Consider the following 19024-nt stretch of genomic DNA (forward strand, 5'->3'; position numbering starts at 1 on the left):
GTAGAACTCCCTAAATCCAGCCACTGCCTGAATTTGGCCCTGAAAAATTCATTTAGAACAGTGTTGCTCATCCAGAGTCCTTCATAAACTTTGATGCCCGGAATTGTTTGGAAACACCAGAAAATAAAGAAGAAAAGGAACATCACAGGAGACGAATGCACACGTTGTAATGAACACAAAATTTTTAGTCAAATTCTATTTTCACGACATGCACGTTGTCTGGGGGAAGTGCAAGCAACTCTCTCAACACATGGCCCATGCCCCACTGCAAAACAAAGTCAGTCCAGGATGGGAAATCTAAGATTAGCCATGCAGTGCCATTCCCAACGCATGGAACAGCGTCCCAAAAGGTGCTGAAGAAACAGGGGGAGGAAGGGGAAGAAACCCAGAACTGAATGTGAATATTAAACAAAGGTTCAACAGCCAAAAAAAAACCCCAAATTGATTTGTGTCTTCCATAATTACTCATAATTTGAGTTTCTTCATAAGTTTGAATAAAAAGAACCAATTTCACCCCAGCCATGACTGTCTTAACTCTTTGTCTCCATTTGTTTGCTGTCTCTTCTGGAAAATATCGATGCTTCTGATGGCAGCCAAAGGAAACAAGAAAGGGTCGGGCAATATGGCATTACAAAGCACTGCTCAATTAATTACACACTCTCTACTGCCTCAGCTGACACAGCACTTGAGCACAAGTGAACGCTCTTTTAGTTTGCTTAAGGCTTTGTGGTTCAGCTTTGAGTTAATAAAACACAACAACAACGGACAAACCCTTGCCCCAAATCCTCGGGGTACCTCAGGCAATCCTGCAAAGGATATTCCCTTTCTAACACAGGATTGTGCCCTTCTTTTATGAAGTATAAAGAATGTCCAAAACCTTTTTCCTTTAATTTTTTTTTTTTTTTAATTGGACTTCTCTTGAAAATAATAGAAGGAATTTTGGTTTAGCTTTACATATTTTTTTCTTTGATAAGATTTCCAAGTTGTCTTACAACTGTTGAATTTGAACTTTAACACACCAGATCCCAATGAAAGATAACCACCAAGTCTTTCAGAAAAAAACCCTCCTTTTCTCACGTTTCCCAAATTAGCAACATCCAAATTGAACGCAGACCAAAAATTTATAAATAGCCTGGTTAAAAAAACCCAAAACCCAAAACCCTCTTAATTGCTCAACTTTCATTCTTAGGGGGCCACCATTCATTGATTGTTCAATTAGTCTTCCACATTTAAGACCTGAATGCTTAATATACTCAAAAGTACAGCATGTTACAGGTTTTTAGCAGAATACAGTAAAGTCTGTATTCAAAATTATTTACCCAGCCTATAAGAGGGCAGCAACCCAATTTTTTTTCTCTTCTGCAAGTGATTTGAAAGGGATTTGATCTGCTGTAACAAAGGTATTGCACATGGCACTGAACCACTTACAGCATCCTACAGATTAATGGGAACAAACCACTGGCAGCTCTGCAGCATCTTTTAAGAAGATGGTACTCAAGTATAAATTTAGTTTTAACACCAGCCCAATCTATATATGCTGCCCCTAAAGAGTATATTGCATAAATGTTGTTATTGCAGTTGGTAATTTCATAGGGTTGTCATAAAATCCTTATTTAGGGAACGGCTCCACACTACTGTGCCACTGGCAACAGATACAGGAGAGGACATTCTGCCAACAGGTTTGGTTTATGCTGGAGTTTTTACTTCTCTTCTTGAACACACAGCACATAAATGGCTAAATTCTTGCAGTTAAGGGCGGGGGGGGGGGGGGGGAATAACTTCTGGTAGGGTGGAAGCCGGTACATGGGGGAGAAAAGGAGCTTTTTCCAATCAATCTGCTGATAACAGGCAGTCACAGGGAAAGAATTACAGCCTTCAGGGAAAGGGCAGGGAAGCTGCTCTCAGGGGTGATTAGCTGCTCTCAGGGGTGATTAGCTGCTCTCAGGATGACTGGCAGCACCTTTCTCACAACGGCGAGAAAAAAAGAGCAAGTTAAAAGCAAAAGTGAGCGCTGCTCTGTTCAGTGGAACAAAAGGGAAGCTGTGCTTTTAAAAGGCAGAAAGTTATTCTGAAAGCTGGAATTTGGTGTGGAAATCGCTGTTAGTGCTCTTCAGTAATGTTTTTATTTGCAGAGAAAGTCTAGCACGGCAGAGAACTTCTCCTGAGAGGCTTCAGGTACTTTTACTGCACAGAGTAAGGTGGTTTGTTGCGGTTTTCTCAAACTTGATTTATTAATGTGACAGGAGCACCCCTTTGATGGGGCTCAATTAGTTTCCCCAAGCCACACTCCTCAATCTAATCATTAAAAGCATTTCTAGACTTAATCAGGTGTTGTGCCCTGGCACACACCAAGTACTCTAGGATTGAAGATTCCTGGAATTTAAACACAATTGAGTAACAGTTCTATTTTTTACCTATTCCTTAGTCTTGGGTCAGTGCCTGCTGTAACAACCTTCTTTTTCAGTCTTTTCTAAGTGAAACAAATGAATATTTTTACCATACCTCTTTATGTTTGTGTTCTTTTCTCAGTGACTTTTCCAAAACTTTAGCTTCGTACTCTGCTCTTGGATGATCCTGTGAAACAAGTCACATTTAATAAAAAGCAAGATTACTTGTTTTTTCTATATCAGCTACACATGGACTGTTTGCAGGTCGATTTCCTGATAATTTCTGAGTTTTTGAACTGAATCCCAATTTACTTGATGTCATTCATGTCAACTGACTGTACTTAAAAAAATGTTAAATCCTGTATCATTCACAGTTCTACAGCAGCAACTGCAGAACAGTCTGGACACCCACATCCAACGTTACAGAGATTAAATTTAATACATGAGATACACATCACAACCTGCAGACAGCACAGTTCATACCAAGTGACATGATGCTTGGATTTTAATTACCTACACTTTTGATAAAAATTGAATGTCATTATCTGTAATTTCAGTGATCCTCAGCTCATGAGGGAAACAATTTTCTGCTGTAAGTTTGCAAAATACTTGGCTTTGGGATCCCAGAGAATTGTCAGTTGGGGCGTTCCCCTAATTCTGTCCTGGACAGCACCCACAGATTCTCCATGTGCATTGAAGGAGAAGGTGTAGGAAACAATTGGAAGTAAGAGACAGCCAAAAGATTCAGAAAGATTCACGGATTCACAATAATTATGCATTCATAAAAGAGTCAGAATTCAAAATTATGCGTTGGATGGGAAACAGAACGGAGTTGAAAAAAGTCTGAACAAGTGGAGAGCGGGAGGGTGTAAAGGCAAAGCAACCAGTGGGAGATCTAAAGAAAATCTGATGCTCAAAAAAGAAGAAATGGAGATCAAAAGATGGCATTCATCAGTAGACATGGAATAAAAAAGGTAGGAGCGATTTAAAAAAAAAAAAAATGTTTTCCAAACCTTGACTGCCTCCTTCAGGAAACCAGAAAAAACCCACGAAAAACAAGAAAAAAAAACAAATAAACAAAAATTTGATTACTGAACAGTTGCAGATCATACTGGATTTATATTTTCAAAATTACATAAAACAGACACAGGTACAGCAGATGGCAAAAATCAGTCTACTCGTGTTTTGCACTTAGTAACATTACTGTCAGTATTGTGTGAACTTCAGGCACCCCTAAAAACACCCCAAGATGAGACACTTTGGGTTTTAGCATTTCACTTGAAACCCTGATTCTTCAACATGATTCCAGCTTAAGTTTCCCCCAAATCAGAGGCAGGAGGAGCCTAAATTCGGTGCTAAACACATGACCAGATTATCCAGCACTGACAACCCAAAACACAGCATAAAATATACTGTATTAGCAGCTGCTCTGTGGGGCTGTGAACTCAGACATGAAGAGGATAGATATCGGAAAGATACACTTAATCCTCTCCACTTTCATGTGTGATAACAACAAGTTGCCAAAAATAAAAGAGCAGAATAGTGTCCAGGGAATAAATCCCTCTATTAAACCCCAGTAAACAGGTATGAACCAGCACAGCACACGGCACAGAGGCTGCTGGCACAGGGCCCCTAAATATATTAAGGAAGGAGATAAACATATTAAGGGGAGGGGGGGGGGATAATTCAAACAGAAAGACTTTGGGGGCGAGGGGAACGATGCCTGTGCCAGGCTCAGTGAGCTGGGCAGGGTTTTGTTTCACGTGAGCAGTATTTGTTGTGTATCTATTTAGAACATCTCGAGATATGACAAGGGAGGTCATAGTTCTTTTAATAACAACAGCAGGGCAAGGCCTGGGGGGAGGGGGCTGGGACTGTGTTCTGCTCCAGGAAGGTGCCTCCTTTGTTTTTTTTTTTTTTTGCAAAGTGACAGAATTAAAAGCAAAAAGGTGGGATGCAGCTTTTCAGCTTCTCCTTTCCTCCACTGATTTTGATGACCTTTTTTCATACAAATTCCCCCCTTTTCCCCTTTATGTTCTTTAGCATATTTAGTACGACCTTGGCTGGAGATATTATTTTTTTTTTTAGCCAATGAAAAAAAAAAAACCCCACCACCTCCACACTATGTCCCTCCCAATGCCCCAAAGCCCACAAGTCTGGCAGTGCTTTCTGAGGTATTTTCCAAGTCAGGGCTTGATCCTGCATCGTTAAAGTTAACAGGAATTTCTCAGTGCTTTATTTTACAGTGCTGTAACTTTATCAGCTCCAGTACATTCATTCCTGGTTTACAGCAGTGTGTGATGAATGAGGTCCTTAGCTGTTGGCACCCTGACATCAGCCCAGCAGTGAGCTCTGAGCTGTATATTCCATGCCTACACACTAGGTGTGACCCGACTACACGCTTCAAAAAAAAAATAAAATCACTTTTTGTGGCTATACAATTACGTTTCTACGGCAACAAGACGTACTAGTCATACCCTTGCTACAAAAAAACCCCCTCAAACAGCTCATGTTATAGAGATTTTCCTTTCTCCTAAACGATGGAAACATCCCAAGAACGGTTCCCCACGAGGCAAAGTCTGTCAGGTCAGGGTGAGGAGCTATTGGTAACACCACGGTGGAAGCGAAAGAGTCAGAACTGAAGGGACAAACCTCCTCCTCTTCAAACCCAGTCAGGTCCCACCTGTAGTTGAGACGCATCTGTTTTCTCTTCCAGTGTTCCATAAAGGTGGCAGCTGAAACAACAGTTTGACATATAATACCACACAACTTCATTTTTGTTCTGTTGTATTCAACAGTCATGTCTGTCTGGGAAATACTGATGGGCCAGGAGTCAAATGTTTTATCTAGGTAAACTAAAAAAAAAGGGCATTTGTTGCATCCACAGCTTCATGTAGAAAGGTGCCTGCGATTTTTAAGGGGTCTAAGAAAGTCAGGTACCCAAGCTTATTTAAATATTTGTATGTGTGATTAATGGTCTTCATCTGCATATAATTTCATCCATAAGTGCAAACAAGCCTGTGTTTTATCTGTATAAAACGTGAGTGATTTGACTAACCTTGAACTGATGGTAGAGTTATTCCCTCAAAGATGTCAAGATAAAGCATTTTTATATCGTGTAATTACATCCATCTAAAGGCCTTAACAGTATGGTTGGCTCTAATCATCACACCCAAACCCAAATGCTGATGGCTGGTGTGAAAGCTGCAGGTGGGCAGGCTGTGAGAGAGGAAGCCTTTGTGGGTTTTTACCACCAAAAACACTGTCCTTTTTTTTTATGGAGAGGACTTAGAGAAAAAAAACTCGTTAAAGCAATTCTTGAGTCCCAATGAATGATCCCAGTCTATATCAGTCTATCTGCCCCTGAGACCGAGCGAGTTCTCAGAGGACATATTTAGATGCTGGGAATACACCAGAGTTGTATAATAAATAAGTGATTATGAAAGAGGCAACTCTACCAAGAAATGGTGTTCCCAGGGGAGTTTCCTGCAGTGAGTATTAACAGATGTGCTCAGAAACACTCATATCCAGAAGAAAAACAGAGGCAGGGAGAGGGTAAGAAAGTTGAATAGAGAGGAAAGGACACCCTCATGACTGGAGCCAGGCTGGGGCCGTGACACTCATTCGCCTTCCAAGCGAAACTCTCACATGGAAAAGTTACAACTGAGCCTCTTCACAAGCCACAGGCTTCCTGTTAATCAGGATGGCCGTGGCTGTGCCTTAAGAGGGTCTGTGTCATGGTCCTGGAATTGCCTCCCCTCTCCCAGCAGTTCTCACGCCGGGATCTGCAGCTCCCACGTGCAGCCAGAAACACGGAAAACGAACGGGATGTTGTTCCCTCGTGCTACTAGAAACCCTTCTGTGGCACTGGCTTACAACAGGGCAAGATGAAAAGACTGTCTGAAACACAGCCAGGTCGTTTCAGAAGCCCTCAGTGAAGGTGCCAGGGAGTGATGCAGCACTGCTCTGCCAGGAGCACCTGCATTTTCATATTTCATCTGCGCTCGTTAAGCGTAAGTGGAGCTTAAAAATTCCCAAAGGTTGCTGTCCAGACGATCTTATCTGGATTCTCTGACATTTTTAATGCCATTTAATACCAAACAGCACTGGGCTAGAGTCCATGTTTAATGCTGAACTTCTGACCAGGGCTCATTTTGGTTCTGTAGCTGGTTTAAGGCTTGTGGGAGTGGAGTTTGCCAGGGTGTTAAAACACCACCACAACACAAAGAAAGCCTGGCCTAATGTTTGCTCACAGTAATACCACTAAACTTGGGCTTATCTTCTTGCTGTGCTAAGGGTGCTTGTGTCCTGAGCAGGTTACTTGGGTCTCCTCTGCCTCAGCTCTTCAACTGCACATGAATTCAATAATACAAGTTCAGAACTACGTGGAAAAAGTTCTTATTTTCCCCATTGAAAAAGATCTCTCTGCAACAACGTTTGTTTTACGTGGTATTGCACCACGATGAAATTTTAGGTTGATTCCAAAGAACTTGAGGAGTTTCACATCCCACTTCAAAACTCTCTCAGATTTTGTACAGAGCCCAGAAATTGGCTTCTGCCAGCCTTCTTTACCTTGCCCAAGACCGTAAAAAAACAGATGAAGAGACCCATGTTTCCTATGGAAAGGGAGGCAAACTGCTACTTTTTGGACAACAGGGCCAAAGATCCACGTGGGGTTCACAATAATGGTAAATAAGGGAGACAGAAGTTGATATTTCACTCTCTGCATGAGAGAATTGGACCGTTTAAAATCTGACACTGCATCTTGCTTTGGGGTACATCACATTTCTCCCTAAATGCTGCGTGGCCAGATGATGATCTGTGAGACAGCAATTCCTCCTCTCTGCTGCAAAGCTGGTTGAGCTCAACCTCCCCCCACCAATTCCCAGCTTTCCCTCCAAACCTGCACCCCACTGTTCCCAAAATCCCTCTGTCCTAGTCCTTCTCCCTAAGGTACTTGATAATGAGCTCCTAGCATTGCATCATCTAAAACATTATCATCTCAAACAGAGACCTTGGCCAAAAAGACACTGCTTTAAATTGAATTACGCAAAATTTCACTTAAATCTGTCCAGGGGTATGGTAATGTAAAAGCAGCTCCCAGAAAAAATAAAAACTCAGGGTATATTATTAAGATGAAATGTAATCCAAACCAGGTTATGTTAGTTCACAAGGTGTGCAGGAAGACAAACATCATCTTGTGCTGCTCTCACTGATGGCTGGGAGTATGTGGCCACCAAAACTCCTCTCCCCCGGTGGCCATGCCTGGGGATGGGGTCCCCATCCCTCCTCCAGTAGGGATGGGAAGAGCCCTCCATCACCATTCCTGAAGACCCTCTCACAAAGGTTTCACGAGAGGGTTAATACCTTTACCCAAGTTCCAGAGACAAGCCAGGAGAGGTTAAGTGATGTGCTCAAAGCACGAGGGCAGCCAGCAGCAGGAAAAATACCTCCAAAGCCACTGTTCCCACTTCAGGGTCTGCCTGCTGATAAACTTAATTGCATCTCGGAGCACGCTCAGGAATCAATGTTACTTTGTCCTGAAGATGCTAAAGGCCATTACACTTCCCCCCCAGAGCCCTCCCCTCAACCCCAGAGTACATTAATACATTTCTTCTGTAATGTTCTAAAGTGGAAGCTGGCTCTGCAAAGACTTTTTTTTTCTTTTTTTTTTTTTTTGGCAAGCTGTGCAATCCCGTTAATGAAATTTTGACAGACCACGCAGCAGTTTTATGACAGATGCTTAACAATTTCATTTGATATTCAGCTTGAGCAACTGTTTGAATTTTAGCCTCCAGTCCAGAATATAAATTTGGGCGTGGCAGATTCATGGGAAAGAAAAAAACAAAAAAAAAAAAGGAAGGAAAAAAAGAGAGGTTCTTTACATCATTAACTGCCTGAGTATAAATACACTGCTTTATCTCTTCTTTTCCTTCCTGTTGTAAGTAATTAAAAACTTAACATGAAGGCATAGATCTTCTCACCCCAGAGAGCCATGAAGACTGAGAAGAAGACAGTTGCAGGGTTATCAAACAGATGACTCGCACGGGCAGTCGCACAAGCAGAGCTCATCTTCCAGTAGCTGCACGTTCTGTCACACAGGGGGCACATGGTGATGTTGTTCCTCTGGTCACACATTTCCATACTGCAACAAAGCAACGAGATGTGGGAGAAGCATGGTCAGTGTGGCTCCCTCTTCACGCTCTGATGGTCTTCTCTCCTCTGGTGGTCTGTAGGACCATCAGAGACCACTCAGAGAACTCAGAGCAGTCCTGTCTGTAACCTCCACTGTGGCAGGGGCTGAAATCCTCATGGCTGCTGATCCCTTTTTCCTATAGGATCTTACAGAATAAAATAAAACTGAAGTATTCTTGTTTTGAAATTCTAACTACAGTGATAGATAAGGTACAAGTATCAAGAGACTGGAGTTCAACCAATTTATCTTCTCAGTGCTCCATCTGTGTAATAGCAACAGTGACCCTCCCTTTGACTTTCTTTAACTGTTGGAAGCAGTACAAAGCAATCTTAATGAATTAAAAAAAAATAATCTATTTTTCTGTATCCATTATCTGCTTTGTTATTCAGGGCTCATGGTTGTTGTACAAACCATGTAATTTGCATCTCCAGCTTGATGATGCATGAAGGGCAAATAATGCAAAATCAGAGGGCTTTAAAAACATCATAATGCAAAACTTACTAAAGGATTAAAAATAGGAGGACATCAAGATTTTGTTAATCTGATCACAGTTGCTTATTTGAGCGATGTACATTCTTGATGCATCTAAAAGTCACACAATGTCCTCCCTCAGCATTTTGTGCTGGGAAGCACCAAACCCCATCATTAGCAGTATTTTGTTGGTTTGTTTTAACATAATGATCACAGTTAGGAAAAAAAACCAAAACCAACTACCTGAGCAACTGGCCAAGAATTATTTGTAGCACATCAATGCAAACTTCACATGTAAAAATTAACAATAAATGCTAATGAGATTAAAATGGGCTCTTTTGTGCCCTTGGTAGGGGGCATTTCTAAATGTTTCTAAAGAAAGTTAACTTTGAGTTTACAGTGCCCTCCAGCAACAGAATCTATTTATTTATTTGTTTTACCTGGGTATATTCTCATCCACAGTGGCACAGCCATAGAGGAAAACGATAATCCCGACAATGGAAGCTGGAATGAGCATTTGTGTATAAACTCCCAGCCAGGCAAAATATAGCCCAATCTTTTCTCCAAAGTATTTTCTGAAATAAATTTTTAAAAAAAGAAATGAGAGAGAGAGAAATGTTTCCTATTTCCTAAAATAAAACGTGGCTAAAATTATGAATCACAGATGGATTAAGCATGGAGAAAGTAAGATCTGATGACCTGTGGGAATTTTTTTCTTCTCAGAGGACTCTCTTTCTCATGATGCTTGGAGTTCATCCAGAGATGCAGGCACCATGAAAACAAGCCAGCCCAACTAGTCATTTTTTCCCCCCCTATGTTTCTGCTCTGCAAATTGTTATCTTTAGATCTTCTGCGAGCGAATCCTCTTAAAAAAAGCACCTCGTTTTCTTCAGAGAGTCTCATCACGAGCAAACAGAATTGATTCAAAATTAAAAAGCTTCCACTCTAGGCGGGATGCATCAGCATGTTCTCAACTCACATAAAACTCCTTTTCCCCCAGTTTCCCATTCTCCAGAATCCCCTGGGGTGGCACTGAGGGCACAGACACCCCCATCAGCACCTCTCTGCACAGCTTCACCTCTGCCCCGTGGAAACACGATGTTTAAGGGCTCAACTCTCACCTCACCAGGTCGATTGGCTGGTATTTATAAAACACTCCGTAGCTCGCCCACTCCTCACACAGGAGCTGCAAAACAGAAAGGAGAGGTGAGAGCTGAAGGAGCAGCGTGTTCTCCTTTGGCCCCAGCAAACTGCAGAGCTCACACTGGGGGGGGTGGAGTGGTCTCACCCCGTTGTGGTTTCAACCCACAACGTGCCAATGCACTCAGCCTGCATTAAGTATTAAAAAAATAAATGTGCTGATTTGGCATGCTCTAACACAGTGATGAATTCTAGCACATTAAAAGGCTCTTCAGCAACTGGACTGATGGATAACCACAGCAGAGACAGGGAGAGCAGTCCTGGGTTTATGCTCCATAGCAGAGTGGATGTGAAAGATGAATATGCTTTGAGCTTTTAGAAGACAGAAAAAAAAATTAGGATAAACTGGTTTGTTTTTGCTATACAAACTATGTAATTCAGCATCCATCAAGAGGTGCTGGGCAGAGGTCCCTCAAAGGACCTCTTTGCATTTAGGATGTTTTTCAGCTTTAAGCCACAAGAACCCAATGATTTCCACTCTTCCTTTTGGTTAGGATATGGCCCAAGGAAAACAATGATCCCCATTACTGATTTAAAAAATTGAATCCCTTGCAAAAATAGGTTCCTTTGAGACCTTCAGCTTTTCCTTTATTTTGTAAAATATGTAAATAGTTCTTCTCAGACCTGATTCTTTCATTTATTCAGTTCAGCTAATGGAGTGAACAAGAAATCCAAAAAATACTGAAGAAGATGAACTGGGCTCTCTGGCCACCCAGCACCTCTTCTGTGGGGGAAGAACAGCTTTATATCTGCTTATGAGGTCAGATCTCCCTTTACTGCTTCTCTCCCTGCTTCATCCCAGTGACATAAACTTGGTAAATGCTCCTGGAGCAAGGATTGATATTTCAAGGAGACCCTTGGACGGTCACTTCTGTTTTTATTAATTCAACAACACAGTCGCTTCCACCCCAAATGTAAGAGCACAAACTGATCATTGCTGAGGTATTTATTTTCATTGAATGTGGGGTAACGAAACAAAAAGAAGATGTCAGAGCTTGGTTACACAACCCTCCATGGGTGGGGTGAGGGCTGCACACCCAGTGCAGCTTTGCAAGAAACTCGAAGGGGAACCGAGACCTAAACCAGGATCATTAGGGGGAGGGCAACACGATGAATTTTGTTCACAGCAAACAGCCCAAACAGGATGTTATTCCCTAAATATACAGGCTATTTTATCATGAGAACCTTGACAGATATCAAACTCCTCCATCTCCCCAGGGAAATGAAGGGCAGACCAGAGCCTGACCACTGCCCATGCCCGTTCCTCCCGCTCACACTTTTATCACGGAGAAGTCACGCAGCCAACAACGTTTCTAGAGCAGCTTTTGGAACTCTCCTGCCAAACAAACCACTAACACAGACTTTCCAAGCTCAGCTGCTGTACTTCTCAGGCAAATGGTTCGAGTCATTAAAAGAAAAAAAAAAAAAAAAGCAACTCCTTAACTTTTACAGAAACATGACATCAAAAACGTTAAGTGGACTGTGGGTTTTCCCCTCAGCAACACAAAATCATTAATCTTTATTAATTTCCTTACAACAGTAAAGGCAGAAACTGAATCCTAACAGCAGGCCTTTATTCAACAGCAAAATTCTTGTATATTTTGTTTTTATTCTGCTTTAGGTTTCTTTTAACCACATCTTCCATAAGTTTAAGGCCTGTTGCCTATCTCTGGGAAGCAACAATTTGGGGCACCTTGACATCCATGTGCACTCTGTTTTAATTTCTTTTTTACAACTAAGTCTGTGCTGTAAATTGGATTCCTTTTCTGTGATCTAAGCTTGTCAGGCATATCAGGAAAATACTCAGCTAAAGGGATTTTGCATCAGTGCCATGTTTTAGTTTTGTGCAACTCGAAACCAAATTTGTGTCTAAAGTACAAATGAATTATCTCATTTATCCTGACATTTATCAGCCTGATATTCAAAGCACAGCTTCAAAGACATGATTAGAGGAGATCAGCGCACTAGACCTAAATATTTACTTCATTTCTATGCCTCAAATCTTTAATTTTCTTGTTAAAAAAAGGCACAGACCTAGCTTAGCACTGGATTAGATTAAAGAAAGCTTCAAGAAACCAGAAGAAACACGCCAAAAGACACCAAAAGATTATTTGAGGGAACTTAAAGTCAAAAGCCAAGGTAAACATTTTCAAATACACAATGAACTTGTGAAATGAGTGAATTTGCGAGGTTTGAAATGCTAGCAGTGAAGAAGATAATCCAGACACTTCCATAAAATATAGACTTTAATCCTATTTTTGGTTGGGTGTTGTGTTGCTTAAAGATGAAATGACAGGTATGTGGTATTTTTAACACAAATCAATAGAAGGAGGGGGACAACATCCACTGCCCTTTGATGAGCAATTTACACCTTAAAGGCCCAGCAGACTGTTAATTTTGGGTACCTATTTTTATATGTCCAACCTGAAAGTCTTTGGATCTCCTTTTCCTACGAGAAATGCACGTCCAGAGCATTTCTTTGGAGACGAAACCACGAGACAAACTGGAAAGGCAAAGTTTCAGGTCTAAAAGCCACCACATGACACCCAAATTTAGCAGCTCCTCCTGAGAGAACTGGTTGTAACCTCTCTACTTCAGGTTTTTGTCTGACACGCAGAGACAAAAGCCAGACTTCTTTGGGGAAGTGTGATGGGGAGGGTGGAGTAACTGCACTTTGAATTTAAGAAATCAACATTTCCACAAAGGGCGAAATTTTTTTATTTTTTTTTCTATGAAAAGTATTTCCATAGAATAATTCCCACTTGTTTTACCGCAATAAACTGATGTCTTTCACTACACAGACAATAAAACCACAATTTAAGCCACGGACTGAAAGGAAACACTGTGCATCCACAGGGCAGTTTCTGCCCAAAGAGCCCACATTAAAGCTTTGCTGGGGACCTCTTATTCCTGATAAATATTCCATATTTATCTTTCCCAGTCATTTTCAGGCTTGTGTTTTCAGGTGCTTCCTCCCCACACACACCAGTTCTGATCCTCACACTGCAGATCAGCAGCAAATTAATTGGGCAGAGTTTGCAGTGCTGAGACCGGAGCTCGCCATGGAACGAAGCGGGATTTGTATCTGACACAGATACCTGAATATGACTGAGCACATTCTCATCAGAGCTGGCCTGAAATCATCTGAACTTTATGAGGAGTTACATAGAAATGCTGTCAATATTCTTACCAACGTGGCACGAACATATCATTACTGAGCTGGGTATTTTATACATATTCCTTATTTATACATACCATATACATTGCTTATTTATGCATGTTATACTGCATTCCACATTTGGGCAAATTTAAAAGCTGGGAAGTACTTCTGTACTTCTACTGCTTGGCATTTAGTGCCTTTTTGTAGTATTTTCTGTGGAATCTTGGCAAATATCCAGATTGCAACAGGTGACTCTTCAGGCTGGGACTCTCATGAATATGTTCACCCCCCCCCGTATCAACTTACTTTTCTGTCATTGGGTTCCACGTTTTCACCTTCATAGTCACCCTTTAAAAAAAGAGAAAATCTGCGTCATTCAGTGAGTTGTGCCCAGAACTGCTCTGTATTTGCATTCCCCTGTATCCCACTCACTTAATGCATCAAAACCAGAAAAAGCAAGCTGTAAAATAATGCTGTATTTTAGGAGTCCATTTGTCATGGCACACTTTGTCTTCTGTCATCAGGCACATTAAGAAAGAGTAATAGTGTCTGTCACTGGGGGAAAAGGAATGAATAAGTGATAAAGGTGGCCTAAAAATGTCAGGGGAAAGGATGTGGTATTGCCATGGTATTTGGGGTTCAGCTCAGTCCACTTGAAAGAGAAGAAACCAGCTGAGAGAGCTGATCCCTATCCAGACTCCAAACACTCAGGGCTGATTAGATTTGAGGTTTTAATTTGGAGCTATTTTTAAATAAGATGAAGGAGTAAACTAAGACAATAAATAACTTACATACAAGACTATCAGTAGCTGTCTAAAGACGTGAGGCAAGAACATGCAGAGAAGTTTATTCAGCCTTTCTTGATTTCTACACGATATGGCTGCAGTTTGAGAGTCCTGACATTCATGATAAACATCAGGCAGATAAAGAGGCTGTTCTGGTCTTGGTTACTCCAAGACAAACCTCTCCCAGTCCCATGTGAAACCAGCGTGAGTGTGGGGAGCAGAAAACTAGGGAGACACATTTCATCCTCACATCCCAGGCCGGAAAACCGGCACCAGGCTCGACAGCCCTTGGATGCTCACACAGAGAGTGACTGCCATGTCCCCTTGACATCTGTTGAGCTTTTCTGTAGGGCTAAGAGTGTGTGTTTGTCAGTTCTAGCTGCACCTTGAACCTCTAAGTGAAAATGCCATCAGCATCCAGTTGCGTGCCCCTCTGGCAGGACGGGGACCCGCAGTCTGGGTATGAGTGTCACCAAAATTCCTTAGCTCTCAATAACCCTTTTCACGAGCACCACAGTTGAACACACTCTTGACATCTTAGTGAACTGCCCAAAAGCAGGTTTCATCAGTTAGAAGGTCTGCAGTCACACCCAGTCCCAGGAAATACGTTACTTCAGAAAATGCTTATGGTTTTTGCTCCAGTGGCAACCGACGGCACAGAGACACAGCTCCTGACACCTCCATGCAGCCAGGGGGGATTCAGGGAGGCAACGAGGGAACTAGCCCTTGGTGCCCCAGGAATAAATATGTTTCCCAGCACTGATGCCAGGGATCTCCTGAGCAGAAGGTCAGAAAATAACAGAAGCATTTAATTTGCTAAACCCCCCACCAAAACAACTCTTCTAACGTTACGTTCCAGTGTCACTCACAATCACCAAATGTAGGACAGAGGTGGGGGAATCCATTAAAACTGAGCAGAGCGATGGAAAACAAGCTGCAGGAATTCCTGCAGTCATGGTACAAGCGAGCAGGAAGTCAGGAACCAAAACACTTGTGTCTGGGATGATGCCATTAACACGTAACACACGAAGGGAAGGGTTTTTTGGTGACAGGTAGCAGACATGTAAAATGTATTACAAGATCACTTACATCATGCAGAGGATATGCAGCACTGTAAACTCCATTGGCAAGCAGACTAGTGATCCCTTGAAAAATAAAGACATAATAGTTATTTATAATTTCAAGGCTAGACAGCCTCACTTTATCATCCTTCCTGGAGATTTCCCTCAAAATAACAGTCATTTGATTGGATAATGATTTTTCTGCCACCTCATTCCTTTCCATGTAGTTTCATTTTTAATCATATAGGTTATTATACACGACTCATTTTATGAAATGGAAAACTGCAGAGAGCAAGAGGAAGTCATATATATTTGAGAATCAAGAAGTAGAAGCCGATGACTTGAAATTAGTCATTAAAATAAATTACATTTTCTGAAGAGTCAGTTTGATTTAAGGGCAAGCCTGAAGATTTGAAAGTGTAGCAGAAGGCTGGATCACAAGGAGAATATGGCTGGAATTGATGGCACATGGAAACACACATCCACACACATCACCCACACAGAGTTTTGAATTGAGATTTCAGATTGATCAGAGAAATTGTAGGGAAAGCCTTTGCGAAGACCTTGGCGTAATACTTACCATATTTACCACATTTTCGTCTTTTATTTAAAAGGGTAGTTTCCTTCTTTCTTCCCTCTCCTTTCCCTGTTTACACATCCGTTTATTAGTGAACATGCATGAGGCTGAAAGCAATTAATGCTTCATCTATAAATTTACGTGGCACAAGGGGCTGTGAGGCATCCTGCCTTCCCAGGGCTGGGATCCCCCTCATCCATAAAAGTATGGGTGGGGCAGGAGGAATGAAATGTGTAAGTCTGGAGGAGCAAAACACTGCAGCTCCCTGCACCATTCCCAAAGGTTGGGAACCTGGACTTTGAAGGGTTGAAGCTCATTACTTCTCTAATTCTCTGCTGACATTAATATAGAAACTTCCAATCATGGTGCATTAACCACGTCTGGAGGTGTCATGTCATCCGTTTGGGGAGTCAGTGAACCAGTTCTGGGTGCTGAATCAGGGCTAAGGCAAACACTTGCCTTTGTGCAAGGCAAGGTTGATTAATGCCAACTGGGGAAAAAAAAAATACCTGGCCACTGGCACTGGGGAGAATTCAAAAGGATTTAAAAAAAAAGAAAAGAAAAATGATGTGCTACAGTGTGCTCTGTGTCACCCATCAGTTCATTGCTAAGAAAAGAGTGTGGGACTGGATATGAAAGAACAGCAACTATGAACCAGGAACCACCATGAGCCACTACGAACTATGAACCACTGTAGGTTCACAGAGTCATTTCTGATTGCTCTTGAAAGGGGAATTTTTCAAGTTCATTAACATTTTCGAGATACTAATCACCTGCTGGAGGAACAGCTCCAGGAGTGCTCAGTATCTTGCAGTATCATTAATTTTCAAAGCCCTATTTAAGATTATACAGGTCTATGAATTGTCTGCAAATGTTCTGGCAGAAACAACTGGTGAGCAGATAAATTATTTTTCTAGGGCCGTGTGACTGAAAAAGGAGCTACATAATCCCCCCTCTACATTTAACAATGAAGACAGAGTCACATTTTCACGAATTTTCAAAATAAATAACAAAGACTGCAGTGTTCCCTGGGCAGCTGCCTTTTTTCCTGCTGGGCAGCAATGTTGCAGCATTATCTGTGTTTGCTCAAATCTGTTTGCTGGGTTGTGGTTGAGGATGTGGTTGAGTTATGCTGAGTGCCCACGGCTGGGCAGGCCTGGCCTAAGGATGTTTTTATTAGGTATATGGTGTGGCCTTGCCAGCCTTAGGCAGAAGAATGACCCAGGAATCCTAACACTCTACCATCCTTTAGCCTCTGCCTTATTCAGCTAATCTTTAATGTGTTTCCCGTTTCTGGACCAAAATAAAAAAAAAAAAAAAAAGAAAGAAAAAAAAAAATAATCAAGTGAGAAACCAACTCCAAGGCAAGAATTCAAACTGAGCTGTGTGACCTTCCCCTTTCAAGAGTGTAACGACGTAATTTCCAGTGAAAATGATCCAGCACCAGACTTGAAAAGGGTCCTGAAAGTCACAGATTAATTTGGATTTCCCAGGCTACAGAGAACAGCACTTCTGTTAATACTGGCTGAACACCAAAACTTAGTGTATATAAGGAGTCAACAATTGTACATTGTATATTGTCACTTCAATACAAAAGCCTAAGCATGGAAATGATTTCTGGCATGGTTATTCTTCTATTATTTGCTGTCTTTCTAAGTAGCTGATGGGTCAATATTGAACAGAACTACCTGTAATTCAAGTTCTCATTGTTTTATTTAAGTGCTTGTAAGCAAATAAACGCTATAACAGATTTCAACAGTTATCAAACATTTTCTCCCATGTTCATGCACTTTGCTCATAGAAATTTGTTTGGGAATTCACCGTTCTACCTTATTTATTTTGATTTACCATTAACTATTTGTTAACGTTGGTCCCATGGTCAAGTACGTGCCTAAATATGCATAAAATAAAGTTTATAACAGCTGAACAGGATAAGCTGCCAACAAATCTTTAAGGTCACCTGATTTGCAATTCATGTTTTACCTGCATTATGAATTTAATTCCTACAGCACAAACCCTAAGGCTGAAATCCTAAAACTATTGGTCATGGCAGTAGAAACTCCACACCCCTGACTTGCAACAACTGTTTTGAGGGCCAGCTTAGTCCTTGGCTGTTCCACTGGATTAATCTCAGTTCCACTTAGGATAGTGTTTTGGGCAGTCATCAGTTAAGACCATTCCACTCAAGGCACTGAAAAGACACCCCCCTATAAAATGTGAGGTTCCTGTTTAAAAGCAATGGGCCAAGCCATAGACTTTCACTGCAGTTATTGAAATTCGTGGTGATAACCCTCATCCATTTCAGCGAGGGTAAAACTGAGCCAGGGCAGAGCACAGCTTATCCACTGTTTGTATCAGCAGCCAGCCCTGCTGCAAAAGACCTCAGTAACATCTGCAGGGGCTGAATGCTCACTTACCATTTAATTTAGAGCCGAATCTCCGAAGTCACATTTGAAAAAATGTCAAACAGCTACGCTGATTAAATCAGATTTCCAAATAAAACAATTACATCCACGTACATCAAATTAGAGAGCAGGGGAAGAACCTAAACTCCACAGCCATTTACAATGTGCAATTGTTTTCAATACCTGAAAATGATATTGATCTTAAAGCTAAATAAAGTTCCTTACCCATGCTATATTTTGCTTTGGTACATGTTGTTCTTTTCAATATTTCATAGACCTGCAGCAGCAAAAATAAAAGAAAGGAAAGGGTTACTCCAGGCACTGCCAGTGAAAAAGCACAATCTTTCTGTGTACAGCTTCAATATTGGCAAAACCAAGACGTCAATGAAGTCATCATTCTTTACTAAAAGTCATGGCATTCAGGAGAGCGGGGCTTGGAGCTTTCCACGCCGAGTTATCCGTGCAAGGGAGAAATGCTTAAATAAATAGCCAGCTACCAAGAGAATTGATCGGGGGAAACGGGGCTGCATCTACCCAAAAGTGCTATTTTTGCTCGTGTTAGGCATTGACCGGAGATCAGGAGCCCTCTTCTACCCAGACCAGCTCTTCCTTCGCCTCCAGTGGCACAGGTTGGCCCCAGTCCAAGGGCTCCAGCAGAGCTTCGGTCTCACGGCGCGTCCACAGCACGCAGCCGTTTATCAAACGGGACTAACACGGGCTGACCTTAACATTTCTGAGCCTGCCTGACCTCAGTGGCAAACCAGACGTATTTATTTTGGGAT

General features: G+C 41.7%; 1 protein-coding gene across 5 annotated transcripts in view; it reads right to left on the bottom strand.

The window, feature by feature from the left end:
- The window catches only part of ANO1 (anoctamin 1), a 78879-nt gene that overhangs the window by 15690 nt on the left and 44165 nt on the right, over nt 1–19024 (bottom strand). The window contains exons 7-17 of one of the 5 annotated variants that reach the window (XM_032690462.1): nt 18468–18519; nt 15841–15906; nt 15289–15344; nt 13721–13762; nt 10176–10240; nt 9495–9629; nt 8372–8532; nt 5040–5122; nt 3401–3412; nt 2503–2574; nt 506–583 (exon numbers count right to left, since the gene is read on the bottom strand). In XM_032690462.1, coding sequence (XP_032546353.1) covers nt 506–583; nt 2503–2574; nt 3401–3412; nt 5040–5122; nt 8372–8532; nt 9495–9629; nt 10176–10240; nt 13721–13762; nt 15289–15344; nt 15841–15906; nt 18468–18519 — 822 coding nt within the window. The remainder of the gene's footprint in view (nt 1–505; nt 584–2502; nt 2575–3400; nt 3413–5039; nt 5123–8371; nt 8533–9494; nt 9630–10175; nt 10241–13720; nt 13763–15288; nt 15345–15840; nt 15907–18467; nt 18520–19024) is intronic. The other 4 variants (XM_032690457.1, XM_032690459.1, XM_032690458.1 and 1 more) reach the window with 4 other exon arrangements.

This window comes from Chiroxiphia lanceolata, chromosome 6 (genome assembly GCF_009829145.1).
Source record: "Chiroxiphia lanceolata isolate bChiLan1 chromosome 6, bChiLan1.pri, whole genome shotgun sequence".
NCBI classification, from domain to species: Eukaryota; Metazoa; Chordata; class Aves; order Passeriformes; family Pipridae; genus Chiroxiphia; species Chiroxiphia lanceolata.